General features: G+C 38.3%; 1 protein-coding gene across 1 annotated transcript in view; it reads left to right on the top strand.

Annotated features, from left to right (window-relative positions):
* Window positions 1-17440, top strand: part of UTRN (utrophin) — a 313286-nt gene that overhangs the window by 43773 nt on the left and 252073 nt on the right. Inside the window, exons 7-17 of the mRNA XM_062490124.1 lie at window positions 2603-2718; window positions 3736-3899; window positions 4502-4705; window positions 5710-5891; window positions 6675-6825; window positions 8242-8361; window positions 9097-9198; window positions 12083-12190; window positions 12775-12954; window positions 14231-14397; window positions 16695-16818. Coding sequence (XP_062346108.1) covers window positions 2603-2718; window positions 3736-3899; window positions 4502-4705; window positions 5710-5891; window positions 6675-6825; window positions 8242-8361; window positions 9097-9198; window positions 12083-12190; window positions 12775-12954; window positions 14231-14397; window positions 16695-16818 — 1618 coding nt within the window. The remainder of the gene's footprint in view (window positions 1-2602; window positions 2719-3735; window positions 3900-4501; window positions 4706-5709; window positions 5892-6674; window positions 6826-8241; window positions 8362-9096; window positions 9199-12082; window positions 12191-12774; window positions 12955-14230; window positions 14398-16694; window positions 16819-17440) is intronic.

Here is a 17440-nt window from a genome sequence, read left to right on the forward strand (position 1 = left end):
TTTAAAAAATCTCTTCTTTGAGATCTACTGGGCAATCCACTCTAATCCAATGTCTCTTAAATGAAGTCAGCTCATTGCTTTGTAAAATCTGACTGTTCTTATCCATAAATAACCATTTTAATGTGTAAATGGTATAACAATTTCTATAATTTAACCAGATCTTCTGGTCACCAGGTGTTTGGCACAGCAAATGCTTTACAAACACACGTTTACACCCAGCAGATGCCAAGTGTTTGCAGAGCATACATTCCCTTTGAGCCTGCTCTAAAGTGCCCATTTGACCTGTGGTAACTGTAATAGGCTCTGTCATGGGCTTGCTGGCTTCAGGACAGGTCTGCCCTGTCATACCTCTGTGTCTTGTGGACCAGAGCTGGCTTGTGTTCAGCCTGCATGGGTGTGTAAGGAGGGTCACCACCACGCTGAGGGCTTCTGCAGGTTTGGAAGGACTGCTATGCAAGGACAGAAAAATGCTGCCAAACGTCTAGCTGGAATTTATCACAAGTATTGCTCACTCTGTCTCCTGGATGGTGTGAGCAGTTGTGATTTTCCTACCAGCACAACTGCCTGTAGTGGCCTTGCTCTGATGTTGAGTGTGTGAAGCTTTGTGATGGAGAGTGTGCCAGCTTCAGACAGAAATGAAACCTAGGTGACCTGAAAGAAGCAGAAAAATTAGTTTTAGGCTGTTTGTTGTCCTTTTTGTTATGATTGTGTGCTTAGGCTTTGCAGGATCTGAAGTCTGTGAGCTCTGCCCTTTTCAGAGCCCTGTTAAGTTTCAGCAAAAGCCCCAGCTAAAAGCCTTGACTGAATAACTGCTTTCCTGTGACTTCTTAAATCTGGGTCTGAGCCTTTTATTCCCTATTTCTTGGAGCCTAGCAGCTGCTGGCATGCCAGAATTCAGCTTTGTTGTCTCTGGGCAGAAGTCCTTTAGTCAGAGAAGCACTATTTCCCCCATACTTTTAAGAAAGCTTGAACTATGTTTCTATTTTCAACTTTGAAGGAGAGACTTTAAAAGCACTTGTAAGAAACAAGGAGATTGGGGCAGGTTGCTGAAGCGATAGGACAACCAAGCTATTTAACTCAGCCAGGCAGTAATGCTTCCCTATCTAAGGGGCATTTTTCAGTATTGCTTTTCTATTTTAGTTTAATATGACACTTAAAAGAGGAGAATCTTCATGGATTCTGTTAAGAGAATTAATATCTTCCTTTTCTCTTTATGTATCTATCAACAACTTCTAGTTTTACTACCTCTTGGCTAGAATATCTAATAACGTTGTAACACCTGCAGCATGTAAGTAACCTATTACCTCATATCTTGTTTTATTAGCATTTTACTTTACTGGTCTCTTCCATTTACTAATGTTAGCTTAGTTCCTCTTTGAACTAAATTCTGCTTTTTGTTTCGATTTTCTCACTCTTATTAGAGTGAGATTGTGGTCTATTAAAACCTCTGTTTTCAAAGACGGTGTCTACTAAAGATACAGAGGAATCCATGGTTATTCTTGTTGCTTTTGCATGGATGTACAGTTTTCCATGAGCTTCTATGTATATCTTTGTTCCTGCTTACCCTGCTTTCTTTTGGCTTTTTGCTTCTTATACTCTATTGGCTTAGGGACTTCTGTTTCACAAATGTAATGACTCGACAGATGATAAAGAGTACTCTTAAGTCAATTTACAACTGAATCAAATAATGAAATAATGAAAGGCAAACCCATCTCCTCCTCCCCAAGTTCAATAAAGTACAGAATCAATAGCAGTGTTTTGATGAGAAGCCACTGTTGCAGGAGAATGGAAGGTATTTTAATAGCTCTGCAACTGTGCTGCTGCAGCACTTAGCTGATCATGCCCCACAGGTGTAGGTACTGCTGGGAATGGGCCCTCTGCTTCCTGTTGTGTGCTCTGCTCTTTTCCCTTGAGACCCACCAGTGTGTTTTGGGTGCACATCTGGACTGGAGATGCCCTTGGGTTAACACTGATCTCAGATGAAGAGTGTTGACACTACAAACTGGTCCTCGTCCTAATTTGCACTGAACTTTTGATGGGGTGTTTTCTTGTAGGCTTTTTGTTATTGAGGGAAAAAGACCATGGGGAAGACTGAACGAGTAGGGTGGAGACCACTGTTTCTTCTGGCTCTGATGGCCTGGGGACACTGAGCCACATCACAAGTTTGGAATGAGGTGTTCCAGGAACAGAGTCACTCTTGATTACCCAGCAGCGCCTGGTGCAGAAAATGTGTAGTAACAGTATTGCTGTAGAAGAAGCAGTTGAGGAAAAGTTAAACAAGAAAACAAACAAAAACAAAGCTTATGTGTTCTTGCTAGTGATATTTGATGATCTGTTGCAGTCAATGACTTTGTTTAGGACACAGAATGGAAGGTGGATGTTGCTGTGGGCATGCAGGCAGTTAATTTGTGATTGTCAGATTCACACCAATAAGTGAGAATTGTGCCCTTTTCTTATGCACTTGTGTTGGTATTTGGTATATATGTGTATGAATATATTATTTAGGTAGCTACTATCATATGCGTAACTTGATATTCTGTATGGTATAGAATTTTCTTATGGATAAAGTTAGCTTTCTTCCTTGTTTTGCTTTCACTTTTAGACCTGAGCTGTTCAGCTGGGATCAAGTTACAAAGATGTCCCCAGTTGAGAGACTGGAAAACGCTTTCAACATAGCCAAGAACCACTTAGGAATAGAGAAACTGTTGGATCCTGAAGGTGGGATACAGTTATTTTCCTCTACAAGAAGCTTTTTTTGAGTCCTCTTGAAAGAAATTTCTTCTATTGATATTAAGTATGAATATAAATTCTGTCAGCTTTGTGCAGTGCTATTTAATTTCAAACCTTCAAATTTGGATTTAAACATGCCATTTGTTAGGGTAAGGGTATGGATATACATGTATAGGCTTTGGCATTTGAATATTAAGGTTTGGGTTGACTTTCCACCCAGAGGCTGTATAAGGAAGATGAAGTTGGTATGCTGAATTTGTTTCCTATTTAGGTAGGAGTTGTGCTGCGAGAGCGTGTGCTTTTCAGGTGCAGTAGTGCATTCTGTAGAATGGGGTGGTTTAAGAGCTCATAATTTATTGTTCTTTACATACACACTGCGTAGCAGTAGCGACCCAGGAATGTTTACCAGGGAACCCTTATGGCTCCTTTTTAAAATACTGACCTGTTGCTCTGCTTTGAAGTGGGTCTCCAAAGATTCATTCTGTAAGACAAGCCCTCAAACTCCAAGCACCACCTTCTTATGGGAGAAAAAAAGTATTAACTGAATGGGTACTGTTCATAACCCAAGAGAAGTGAACCTGGCTCAGTGAAACTCTTTCCAGTGTGGAAAATGAGAAAATTACATGAGTAACAATGGGAAGGGAGATAAAGCCTAAGTGGAAATGTTTGTTTATGCAAGGATACTGTTGTTGAGCTACATTTATGCTTGGGAGATGCCTCAGAACAATATTCCCCAAACAGATTTTATCCCTTAGCAGCTTCATGTCTGGGTTCATACTTCAAAAATATAATTTTAATGTTAATTCACTTCCAAATGTAGAAAATTAAAAAAATAAATTTCCTTCTTCATTCTCTTTTTAATGTGTGTCAAACCTGGTCTCTAAGTTAAAAGCTTATGAAAGGCTATTTAACAGGAGAATATGTGAATTGTTATCTGTGTTCTGTGTAATGATTTAAAAAATTGTCTTCATTTATTTTTCCCCATATTTTATCTTTTTGATGCAGATGTTGCTGTACAGCTTCCAGACAAAAAGTCCATTATTATGTATTTAACTTCTTTGTTTGAGGTCCTTCCTAAGCAAGTTACAATGGAAGACATTCGGGAGGTGGAAACTCTTCCAAGGAGATACAAGCAGGAATGTGAGGATGGAGAATTCAGTGTGCAGCAGGTGTGTTTGTCATCAGAGGCAGTCTTTCTTTTTTTGAAGTTGTAATTTTAGCTATCTTCATGTTTGTCAGTTATCTCTGGAACATTCTTTCTGTACTGGGCAGCACAACTGGGAAAATATGAAAAATCGTAGCAACTTATTTGTCATTAACTTCAGTCTTTGTGTCTTCCTTTTCCTTTTCTGAAATATGTATAAGATCTCATATATTGAGGTATAAAGTTCTGTTTGTGTTATGCTGCCTTTCCAGGATTTTTTGCTTCTCTGTTTCATACATCTTTATCAGCTGAAGAGGGTGGTCCAGAATCTTTAACTAAATTTTCCATGGAACTTGTGGTGGTCAGTGGTAGTGATGAGGTTTCGGTTGGTTTTGAGATTCATTGTTGACAGAGCAAGATTAAAGTTGTATTTTCTATTCAGGTTCTTACTAATGAACTTCCATTTTAATATAGTGACTTTGGCCTTTCTCATTAAAATATATCCAACAATTATTTTTAACATTTTATGAAAGATTGAAATATGTCTTAGTTGTTCTGTTTTTAATACCATTTGGGAGGGCATCTTCTGTGCACTTCCAAGATACCTCTTTCCTCTTGGCTGCCTAGACTGTAGCACTTGAAGAAGACCAGGACAGTTCTAGAGCAGAGACTCCCAGCACAGTGACAGAGGTGGATATGGACTTGGATAGCTACCAAGTTGCTCTGGAGGAAGTTCTTACATGGTTGCTGTCAGCTGAGGATGCATTTCGGGAACAGGAGGAAATATCTGGTGATGTTGAGGAGGTCAAAGAACAATTTTCCACCCATGAAGTAAGCTTTTCTTATAAATTCTTTTGTTGTGGTTTGGCTTTTTTTTTTTTTGGGGGGGGTGGGGGGGGGGGGGTGTGTGTAAATAAGCTGTAGAACTTGCATTTCCTAGTCTTTATTCAAGGCAAAATGCTTTTTAGAAGAACCTAGGGAGAAGCATGTTTTGAAAACTTAATGTAATTTTTAAAATCAGCTTTTGGTGGCTGGTTCACTAGTGTGCATAATACAAAGGCAGTCTGATCCAGACTGAGCCATACCTCCCTGCTGCCAGTTACTAAAAAGTCTGGTCAGCCTTATGCCACTTGCTGTTGAATAAGGGTAATTCTGAAAATGATAATCATGTCAATTTATTCAGTGATCTTCCTGTGATGATTAGGATAGTTTGTTTCAGAAACATATGTTGATGCTTCCAAATTATTCTTTTATCCAAATTTTGGGTTGACTTTATTCTAAATGTGAACAAATGTCCTAATGTTGCTAGAAGTTTGTCATGTCAGATGTTTTAGTTTTTCTCCCGTGTCAGCTTACTGTATAAAATAGACTATAGACTTGGAATGCTGATCACCAGGAGGATTTTTTTCCTTGTGCTACAATTTTAAAACCATGAAGCAAAGGAAGAGGTGTTCTGGATTTACAGCAAATATATGTTGCTAACTCATAGGGTTCTTACTGCTTTCCTACAATACATTTCAGATGTTGTTTTATGTTCTGTCTGCCGAAGGTAAATTCTTGTTTCATGTTCTTGGTATGTTTGTTTGAAGGCTCTCTTCTCCCAAACAGATCTTTCGTTGAGGTGATCAACTTTTTTTTCTCTGTTTTACTGGATCTAGAACTTTTGTAGCACATGGAAAATCTTGTGTCAAGGAAAGGAACAGGTCTGCCATCCTCATGCATTTGATGGTGCCAGCTCCTTCTACAGCACTGTTTCAGACATGATAATTTTTTAGGATATTTGCCAAGTCATAAACTCTGATAGGACCTCAGAGTGGTGTCTGTACCATTTCCAGGGTTTTATGATGGAACTGACTGCACACCAGAGCAGTGTGGGCAATGTTCTGCAGGCTGGAAACCAACTGGTGGCCCAGGGAAATCTGTCACCTGAAGAAGAGTTTGAGATCCAGGAGCAAATGCTGCTGCTGAACTCCCGCTGGGAGGAACTCAGGGTGGAGAGCATGGACAGGCAGTCCCGGTGAGCTCATGGCACATAACCTCTTCTAGAGGCTCAGGACTGGCCTCTGGTGCTTGCTATGTTTTGGAGAATTTGGTTTGCATGCATTTGTAAGACATTTTTATTAGAATTAACATTTCAGTTTGTGACAAAATCTACCTTCATACTTTCAAAGGTGAAATGGAATGACTATAACTGATGTGTGTTTGTTTTTTTTGTTTGTTTTATTTTTTTTTTTTTTTTTTTTTTGTTGTTTTTTTGGGTTTTTTTTTTTGGTCACTATGTAAAGTATTTTGTGAATTATTACGTGGATGTAAGACTGAATAGTCAGCCAGACTGAATATATGGTATTTAAATGCAGTGGTTGCATAAGCTACTGAAACAATATTAGAAACACATTTAAGTTTCTCAGTAAAGCATACAGTGGATGTGGATATCAATGGGTATTCACGTAACTAAAAAGCTTTTAGAATGATTTTTTCCTACATATGGGTTACCAAGGTAAGAGATGCACATCAAGGGAGAAACTATGTATTGTTGTGACTTTCAGCAGTGGCTTTATTAGCTGCAAACTCTGACTGGAAGAAACAATCCCTGATATAAATTGCATAATTAATGAACTTTTTTTTTATTGAGAAGGAAGCAGGGATACTTATCTGTGTTTCTTAGCTTAATGGTGAAAATTTTATTTGGTGGTAGGTGACAGTTTAATGTCTGGCCTTGCTTCTTTCCTATATGAACTAGAATTTAGATCCTTTCGTTGGGAAAGCTGTGTCTGAAGTAACTCTGTGCTTCCCCCTGCAGCCTGCATGACATGCTGATGGAGCTCCAGAAGCAGCAGTTGCAGCAGCTGTCTGACTGGCTGACAGTCACAGAAGAGCGCATTCAGAAAATGGAATCTCAGCTCCTAGCGGATGATTTGGAGTCACTTCAAAAACAGCTGGAAGAACATAAGGTAAATCTTTTGCCTGTAATATGTGTAGGAGAGGTATTTGGAAGATGTGTACATTGGTGGATTCCTTGACTGAGAAACTTCATTGTGTCAGAAGTCATATATATATATATATATATATATGGCCGCATTTGGTGTTTGGAAGAGGATGATGATGTCCTAGAAAGGAAGTAGAAGCCTTAACTTAAGACTTGAACACTGCTGACTAGCAGGAACTATTATATTTGCTTCATGCAGGAAATGAAACCTTTAGAGAAAATTGTTACCCTTACTTTGTGCAGAGAATAAGGCCTCTCCTGGTAAACTGTTGGTGTGAGGTACCGTATGAAAGGTGCTGTGGACAGATATGCCCTTAATGACTGCCAGGCATTGCTAAAGCCAACTTGAGACTTGCACATTAAAATAACATGGGAGTTAAAACGATCAGGGCCTTCCAAGTCACCAATTCCAGTCCCTGCTTTTACAGGGATTGCATCCTAAGGGAGTGCTTAGACACTCTTTTCTCATGTGTGCAGTATTTTGGAAGTAGTTTTTCTCTCAATTGCATTTTTGGGTGCAAATCCAGCCTTTCTATGTGTTTTTGTGAAGGAGAAAGATGTCATTTTGATATTTGTTGTGGTGCAGCTTTAGTTTTCATGCTCAGTGCTGAGGTTTGACCTTCTCCTCAGCATGGGACATACCTCACAGAACAAGAACACTGGAGTATTTTTAGTCTGTGTAGTTTCCTGTCCCACATTTGCATTCTTTCCTTTGTTTTCAGAGTCTGGGGAGTTTGAGGCATATGTTTCATACAGCATCTTAGGATATGCTGGGATAAAAAGTGTCATTTACAGTGCTGTAAAAGTGTGTTGATCTTGCAGAGATATTTTGTAGTAGGCTTCAACCACTGAATCTGTTCTTTTAGAAGTTGTATGAATGTTTAAATCTACAGATTGTTTTAAACTGATCAGAACTGCAAGTTTTTTTAGGAGCATCCTGGCCAGTTATTGCATTGTTGATACTTTAGAAATTATATTGTCAACTCTTGAAAAATGAGTGCTCTTAACGTTTTCTGTTTGGCATGCCCTGTGTTGCTTGCTTTATAACAATAGCAGCCCTGTGTAGAAACACTTAAGCTCTCCTACATATAACATCAGGCATATGGAAAGTCAGTGCAGTTGTCATGTGATTCTCCTAGTCAAGTATGGGGCATCCAACTTAGAGCACTCCATTTTGCATTTTAACAGAATGGTTTTGGGTTCATTTCTAGTAGCCTTTTGCTTACAATTTTTACACCGTGCGGTGATTCCCAGTGGTAAAATCTGTGCTAGCTGTTGAATCTGAAATACCAAAGTTCCTTTGCCACAGCAGCTGTGATAGTTAGTTTTAGCAGATTAGCAAATGCATTCAAAGTTGGTAACCTCTGATTTGTTCTTGTAGAGCCTGCAGAGTGACCTAGAGGCAGAACAGGTGAAGGTCAACTCCTTAACACACATGGTAGTCATTGTTGATGAAAGCAGTGAGGAAAGTGCAACAGCTGTTCTGGAGGAACAATTGCAGGTAAAACCTTGGAGCCCCCTTTTTTTTAACTGTAGTATTAGGCACTTGAAACATTTGCATGTAATTGTTGATCAGTGTTTTTGTGTTTAAAGACTATTTATTGCAGAAAGTAATTTAAAATAACATTTTATTTAGGAGCAATAATAACTTAAAGAATTATTAAGTCAGCTCAAGCTAAAACCTGCAAAAGTTCTTTGGTGACTTTCAAGCTCAATTCCTGATTAGTCAAGCTCTTGGCATTCCCAATGACTTAGGTAATTCAGTAGTGTATCCTTTCAGCCATTTCATTAAATGGGAAGATGCACAGTACAAAAATTTCATGGAAGTTCCTTAGCAAGGTAAAATCTGATAGGAGACATGCTTGAAGACATGAACACAATTTATCTAGGCAATATCATACAAAGTGTTTCTCTGTCACGTAGGACTGTAACCTGAAGTACAGTGAGTACGAGATGGAATTTTTTCTAACATAATTCATTCTACTTTGTTCATTCCTTTGTAAGTCAATCAAATAGCTCAAGACTTGAGCGAAACCAGAGTTAAGGCCATATGTGAATATTTTTGAAAGTGTTAATCTGCAGCTCTGTGCAATACAGCAATATCATTAATGGAGGCAGAACTAGATATAATGTAGAAAGAAGTTGAAATGAAGTAGAAATCAGGCTTTTGAATACCTGGTTTTGGAGTTTCTTTGTGAGGTTCATGACAGTTCTCGAGTATTTTCTGCTTTTGTAGAGGCTTGGTGAGCGGTGGACAGCAGTTTGTCGTTGGACTGAGGATCGGCGGGTCAGGCTGCAAGAAATTCAGATTTTGTGGCAGGAGCTGCTGGAAGAACAGGTGAGTAGCTGTTCAGTTTCTCAGAGTGACTGATCCATTTGCAGAAGGGGAAAAAAAAGCCCAAACAATAAAAAGTCTGACTAGGAATGCGCAACTCATGGAAAAGAAACCTTGAAAGCCTAGAATTTGTTATTGTTTGGGTTCCCAGTGCTTTTTGAGGACAGGAGTAGCTCTGAAGTGCAAGAGAAGTATTTTTCCAAAGTTTAAGAATAGAAGTTAATAGTATCTTATAAAATAATTTCCAAGGTATCTTGTGAAATGGTCAAAAAGTGGGAATATCTGTGATACTTAGAAAATTTATTGTCGTTTTCCTATTTGGTAGTTCTGTACTTACAAAAATCTTCCTAATTAATGTATGTGTGCTTCCAGCATGAACACATATATGCAATTGTGCAATGCTAAAGTGTTTTATTGCTTTGGTAGCATATATTTTGCATATAAAATACTGCTCAAACACAAGTAACTGATGGCATAAAGAATTTGGTAGCAGAACTGCATGTACTGTTTGTATGCCTAGAACTAGAGCTTGTTTGATTTTTCTGCTTAAAATATTAGTTTTTTTCTTTGAAGGTTTTACTGAAGTTGTTTTTTTCTTAAATGATGATATTTATCACTGTAAGCTATTGTTTAAACAAGGCAGTACTCAGAGATTGTTTAGACATTTGAAAGAAGTAGAACAGTGGTGATAAGCAACTGTTATCAGCTGCAACCTGGTTTCTTTGACAAGGATGTTTTGTCTGCATTCTTTGGGGCTACACATGTGTTTCTCCCTTACTCCTCCCATATCTATTTGTAGTATATTCATATGCTGAATTTGTAGCTCATATGACCCTGTTGTTAATATGGACCCAAGGTTAAGATTCTGGTTTATCCCATGCCAAATACCTGTTTATATAAGTTTCTTTAAAATAATGCTTTTCACCTGTGTACATGTATCCGGAAAATTGTGTGCTAATGTTTTATGGCAACTCTTGGGTATGGTAATTTGAATTTGAGAAGTAAGGATTCCCCCACAATCCTTGCTGTGTATGTTCATGGTATGGACTTCAAGGGTTCTTAGTTTTGATGACTCTGTCATCATGTCAACATATTTCTGTGCTCTTCTACCCTTACATTTGTTTGGGGACCACTCATTGATTATTACAATACTGTGAAAAGTGCCATATTCTATTGGAGGTGAACATTTGAACTCAGCTTTTTTTAATTTGTGTATAGATGTGTTGCTGTGTAAAAGTGATGTAGTGTGCTTAATGTAGAACGTCAGATATCAAATAAAGAGGAAATAGATGTTTGCTTTAGGTGGTTTAGATGAGCCTTTTTGTACTCATTGTTCACCTGAACAATGCATTTATTACTAACAGGTTTGAATTGCAAATCCGCAAGAATAGTCAAGTGCCTTACAAAAATAACAGTCTGAAACTACTAAAAATTGAATACAAATACTTTGATAACACAAAAGTAAATAAAATACTTTGTTACATGCATTTTCTATTGCCCAACCACGTGAAGAGATGAGCAACAGTGATGCATCAACCTTTTTGTGGCTCCCTAGAAAGCTTTTGTAAACCACATTTTGAAGTCAAGGCAATCCTTACCACTCAGGAAAGAAATTCCTCAATCAGTGCCAGAGACTACTTAGCACTGTGGTAATTATGTTTCAGTTTTCTAGGGAGAGTTATCTTTGGCTGCTGATTTAGCAAAAATTAACTGAATGCGTGAAGAGTTTTTTAGCTCCTCCTATGCATAAAATATGTTGGCTGGGATGCCAGCATGATTTCTCCAGAGAGTGTGTGGTGTTACAATTTTTTTTTCTCACAGCCTTATGGCATTTCAACCACCATCATATTTTCTGTCTTTAGATTTTTCTTATTGGTTTACACTGAAAATGTAAACCGCCTTAGCCCTGTGGCCCAAAATTGCTGTGGTAGGTTCTGGGACAATGCTAAAAATACACAGCTGGGGAAAATACACAGCTGGGGAACCTAGTGGCTGTTGTAAGTCTGCTGTTGTTCAAAGAACAAAATGGTCAGTCTTGCTGTGTGTTTTATTTTTAAATAGAGATGGACAGCAGTGCACCAATGGCTGGGCAATTGAGATTGATAGAGAGATGGGCATTCTAGTCCGTGGAGATTGCTGTCCAGCAGCAGCATTATGTGGGAACATAATACAGAATACATAGAATGCTTCCTGGTACTTGATGCCAGTTATTGCTGCTGTTATTACAGGAGTGCTGTGTGACTGAAGAGAAGCGAGACCCAGAACAGGTTTCCTGTAAAAAAAGGAAACAATTAAAGGTCCCTGAATTAGAACTATTCAGAGCAGACCACTCCAGCCTCCAGTAGTTAAGAAAATAGGATTTTCTGAAGCTATTTTGTAATTGAAAGCAGATATCACAAACAGGGAGGTGACTAATTAGTGGCTGAGTCTTTGGTCAACTGCCCGGACTAAAAGAAATAAGAAATACCAGTGGTGTCACTTCTGTGAGAAAATGCTTGTAACAGCTGCATTTGAATAACAGGGGAAGAAGGGTGGGAAAAAAAAGAACATATACATGCTATTTTGTCATATTCTAATATGGTTTGTAAATCTTACATTAGCTTTATGGTGGATAATTGTTTGCTATATGAACAATTTTGGGGCAGGTGTGCTCTGATATATTGAGAAATGGTTTTGTTGAAATTGTTTCACTGTAAGTATTTACTTTCTTCCCCAACCTGATATTTTTGTCCTCTTTTGTGTACTAGTTTTGTTAAAGTCAGCTGAAATTCCAGCATATAAAGAATGCAGAATTGTGCTTTGAATGCAAAAACTTTAAAGAAGCAATTGTCAATAGCTGTTTGACAGTCCTGGTATTTTCTTGTGCTATTTTTCTTATGATCTGCAGTGCTTATTGAAAGCTTGGTTAACTGAGAAAGAAGAGGCTTTGAGTAAGGTCCAGACGAGCAACTTTAAAGATCAAACAGACCTGAGTGTGAATGTTCGAAAACTAGCAGTGAGTATTGATATCCTGCTCTATCCCATCAAATCTCATAGACTAGATGTGTGGCACATTGCTAGCTTTATCCTATTAGGGGCTGTGAATGCCTGATACATTAGAAGCCTGGCCAACATTACTTCCTTGCAAGATTCTTGCACTTGAATTTAAAAAAAAAAAGTGCTACTTACTCTGTGGCCATTCTGTGTTGGTGTGCCAAACTCTGAAAAAGCTATCCCAGATTTTTGAGAGGCTTTGGATGTTACTGCAGACCACCAGTCAGATGCGCTTTCTGAAGTGTAGATTTGTGGTGTGGGTTTTTCTTTGTTTTATTGGAGCAGCTTGTACCTGAATTAATAATTTGTAACTTTTACTGAAGAGATATTGCAGGTTCCTCTAGGAGATGTTTCAAGGATGTGCTCTTTAAAAATAGTGTCTGTCAGTACTTTTTTTGCACAAAAGAACTGTTCATCTGGCTCAGGTAGTAGATCTTTCACCCTGTCACCACCCTTTCAACCTCCTTTGCCTCTTAGCCACGGAATTAAAGCTTAGAGGAGGTAGAATACTTGATGTCATATTTTAATATTTTCTGTTAACTACAGATTTTAAAAGAGGACATGGGTATGAAGCGACAAACACTAGACCAGCTGAACGAACTAGGTCAGGATGTGGCCCAAATCCTTGGGAATGGCAAAGCATCCAGTAAAATTGATCAGGATCAAGAAGAACTAACTCAGAGGTGGGACAGTTTGGTTCAGAAGCTAGAGGATTACTCTAACCAGGTATTTACAAGGCTTTATTATTACTTTTTAGCTTTTTATATGACTGTGTGTGTGCAAACTTCACTGTGTCAGCAAAATTGTCCAAGCATCGGCCTAGAGAGGTAGCTTTTTCATGTGGGGCTGAAAAGCTGCTTGTGTTTTCGGTTTCTAAATGCCTGAGTTGTTAACCTGACTAGTACTATTACTCCTTTCTCACACAGATTAAGCTACATTTTTCTGATGAGTAAAGCAGGCTTGCTATGTAATAGCAGTAAATGCAAATGCCTTTAAACATTATAAGAGTGCTGGGACTGGAATAAATCTGATACTAAAAGAAAACAAAGGCAAAACCCAAACCCCAGAATAGATAAGTAAATGGGAGTCATACAAGTATTTATGCTCTGTGAGTATGATTTCTCATCTGTTGAAAATAGAGTAGTTGTTTGTTTGACATGTAATGATGATAGCCAAGCTGGATTTTTCAATGTTTGTTTTAGTATTTTGAGTGCTTGGTAATGTTTTTATTTAGACAGAACTCCTACTGGATTCTGTGAGGGTTTTTATTTGACAGCTTTATAAGCCATACGTGCTTTTTTTGGTGATATTAATAGGTTGTTCTTGTGAAAACCATGGCACTAATTCATGATCCGTTTAATGAAAAGTGAATGAGTTGTGCAGTCTGAGTAGGGGTTCATTTCAGCCATGTGGCTTTAATTTGTTCTTGTGTTTGAGTCAAAGCATTAGAGAATGCCAATTCCTCTTTCTTTCCTTTCACTCTCCGTAAATATCAAGCACATGCTTAGAACTTACAGGTTGAGTCTCCTTGGACTTAGTTTATAACCCAGTAAAGAGCATGGGAGGTTTCTGTTGACTTGAGTGAGTTTTTAGGTCAAATTTACTGTGTATCAGCTCTCTATGAGATCTAGGCTTTGTTTTATGGAGTAGGAGTCCAGAATGAAAAACTGCTATTAGTAAACTCAAAGTGCCTTCATTCTTTTTGTGAAGAAATTATGAAAGAGAATACATATAATGCTCCTTTTGTTAATTTTAGCTCACTTGGACTGGCTTGATTCTAGTTGGACTGAGAATTTTGATGCTTGGTTCCCATCTGTAAAATGAGACTAATGATCTTTTTCTCTGGAGTCTATCTATGATAAAGGTGCTTCATGGAAGCTTGCTGTGGTCATTTTGGGAGTGTATGAACAGGCTTTTATGACTGAACTAAAGAAAAGAAGAAAAAACAACTCATCTTATGTAAAAATGGCACATAATCCTTGACCTAAATTATTTTGTATAGGTAACTCAAGCTGTAGGAAGTGTAGGAATGTCGCAGGTTTCACAGAAGACTGCTGCAGAAACACCACTGAAGGAACAGGTGGTGATTAAACAGTCCAAACAGGAGTTGCCCCCACCACCGCTCCCAAAGAAAAGGCAAATTCCAGGGGACAGTGAAGCAAAGAAAAAGTAAGTATATGTCACTGCAGTTTTCCCTTGCTCATTGGATACTGCCGAGACTGTCTTGACTTTTGATCCTTTTATGCAAGTGAGCAATCCTTAAGTTGCAGTTATGAAGTTGGGCTTGGAAGCTTGACTAGACTAGCTCCAGCTGTCCCTTCTAAACGTAACAATTTAGTGATTCTTTGAATGGGAATGGAATGTTATATAGAGCCTTTTCAGAGCAGCAGAAAACCTGTAGCTGCCATTAATTTCAAAGGAAAACAGGGATGTCTTGTTTCTTATAGAGGCAGGTATTCAGTCCTTTGTACCTCAGCTCCTTTGCTGAAAAGACAGAATTATATTTACTTCCTTTTGGGAAAACATCTCCTCATCTCCGCTTAAGAGGTGTTGGGAAAATGTCAAGCATTTTAACTGATTTATTATTTATTTCTAATTTCATTAAAAAATATGAGAAAAATGGGAGAAACTCCACAAAAATAGAGGCTTGGAAACAGTTTCCATCTCTCTTGTATTTAGTAGCAAGAATAATATTACACTGATATCTCCTTTGACAAATATTTCTGGAGTGGCTGGCTCATTGCATATACAGACTCATGGAATCATTTGGGCTGGAAGGGACCTTAAAGATAATCTCATTCCAACCTCCTTACCATGGACAGGGACACCTTCCACTAATCCAGGTTGCTTGGAGCCTTATCCAACCTGGTCTGGTAGGTTTCCAGGGATGGAGCATCCACAACTTCTCTGGACAGCCTGTTCCAATACCCTACCACCCTCATACCGAAGAATTTCTTCCTTATATGTGGTCTAAACATACTCTCTTTCACTTTAAAAGTTACTCCTCCTCCTATCAATGCACTTGCCCGTGGAGTCCCTCTCCATTTTTCTTGTAGCCCCTCTTTAGGCACTGGAAGGCTGCTATCAAGTTTTCCTGGAACCTTCTCTCCTCTTAGGCTAAACAGTATTAAATAACTTTTGCTGAATGCTCTTTATTAAATAGCATACCTAAAACTAAAGGAATTGTTTCAATATAGATTAAGAAATTAAATGCTGTAGGGTCAACATTTTGCTTTTTGTGCTTGTCTGAGGAAGTGAGCATTTAATTGAAGTGTCACTGGTTTAAATCTTTGTCAGGTCATTTAGAGATACAATAAAGGATGCATCAAGACTAGGGAGTTGGTGTGCTAGGAGATGTGCACAATGAAGAAGAGTTTTTAAATTCATTTTTCTGGAGGAGGAATGGAGGTTTGAAGGGATAAGGAACCTGCCCAAACCCTCTTGAGGACTCTGGTCAGACACTTTGAGCTCTGGTGGGTGTGGTGTGTGAATCTGGATGTGCCAGGGCAATAAAGCAACCATCTGTGCTTTCTGTGTCTCATGAGTTGAATAAACTATTTTAGATTTTGAACACAAAAGTGATTTATCTGTCATCTATTTTCCTAGAGTTCAAAATATATTAAAACCAGGGGTAGTAAAAATAGTTCATAAACTTTCTGATGCTTTTGTGTGTTTCCCTTTACTTATGTTGAAACCAACAAATTACAGTAAGTAGAAATTTGCCAGTTTTACCATGGAAACTTTGAGTGATTGACAATTGCTGTTATTACATGTTAGGATTCTCCCTGTTAAGTAATGTACTTGTAATACAACCTGACTTGTGGTCTGTACAGTGTATCTGTCCCTCAGGTTCTGTACAGTACTGGTTGATTTGAGAGTTGGTGTTAGGTTGTAGCTTAGAGGTCATGGGGTAATAAAGTTGTTAGTGTAGACATGTCTACTGCAGACAAAACCAGTGAGCTGTAAGTTAATCTTTCGTCAGCTAAGTGTGCAAAAATGTTTGTCAGCTGTCACTGCCTCTGTTAGCTTTCCCTTCGGCCTAAGTAGTGTTGTAGACTTTTGAAACGTAGGACTGCAATTCTTATTTGTCTTGTTCCTGAGGTCTATAGTTCATTACTTTGAAAATACTTGACATTGAGACAACTGTTTTGTAATATAATAAAATAAGTGGTTATAGTTGGTATAGAAGATACGTGTAAAAAAAGAAAGGAAAAATAAATTGCACCATGTATTCTTAATTTGTTCCTGAAGGCTGATACTGTGGATATAATTTTTACTATGGTATACTTTTGAAAGTCTGTCTCTACCCTATTTCCTGTGAGTAGTAATATGAGGAGCATGAATTTTGTGTACAGCCCTGGTGGTTTGGGATCGAATAATGTGCTGAACTTTAAGACTTTTGATTTTTAAGACAGAGTGACTGAAACCAAAAAACAAACCTGACTAAGTCTGACCTTTTAAACTAGGTTTGATGCTGAAAGTGCTGAGCTCTTGAACTGGATTTCAAAATCAAAATCTGCCATTCAGGCCGCAGACATCAAAGAATATAAGAAGATGAGAGACACTTCAAGCATGAAAGAAAAATTGAAGGTAAAATGGGGAGATAGAGCATGTTTCAATGAATACTCTACTTTGTATCTAAGCTGGCTGTCAGCTGGAGGTGCCAGCTGATCCCCATACTTTGAGGGATTAAGTCCTGCAGGCAGATAGTTTCAGGACTGAGCATACATGGAAATCTCTGACCAGCTGGACACATTTTTTTTGCTGGTGTTGTTGCATAATCCATAGGGAATTTTGAAAACATATATTACTGGTGTTTCCCTTGGAGTTCTCAAAAATATCTGTCTTCAGGATTATTATCTTTTACACTAAGTAGCATATTTTGGTTTAATGTTTCACAGTTGGAAATGGCCTTGACTGACACCACTTATATAATTTTGCTACAGATAGTCCTGTGGGGTGCTCAGAGACCCCTTGAATCGTGCTGTGACACTCCCCAAACACTGTACCACCTAGGGTCCAAAGTGGTTTGTTGTTAAAGTGCTTGGACATGTTGTTTGCTCTATTAATTTTGAAGAAAACCTTATTGTTACAGCTTGTGTACAATATCGCTGACCTGCAAGGCAGACTACATAATTTTACAGAATCCTGTGGGAGCTGTGAAGTAGCAATTTTATTTACTATTCCTTCCTTCTCAGGAATGTATTCTTGC

Source organism: Cinclus cinclus, chromosome 3 (assembly GCF_963662255.1).
Source record: "Cinclus cinclus chromosome 3, bCinCin1.1, whole genome shotgun sequence".
In the NCBI taxonomy this organism is placed as follows: Eukaryota; Metazoa; Chordata; class Aves; order Passeriformes; family Cinclidae; genus Cinclus; species Cinclus cinclus.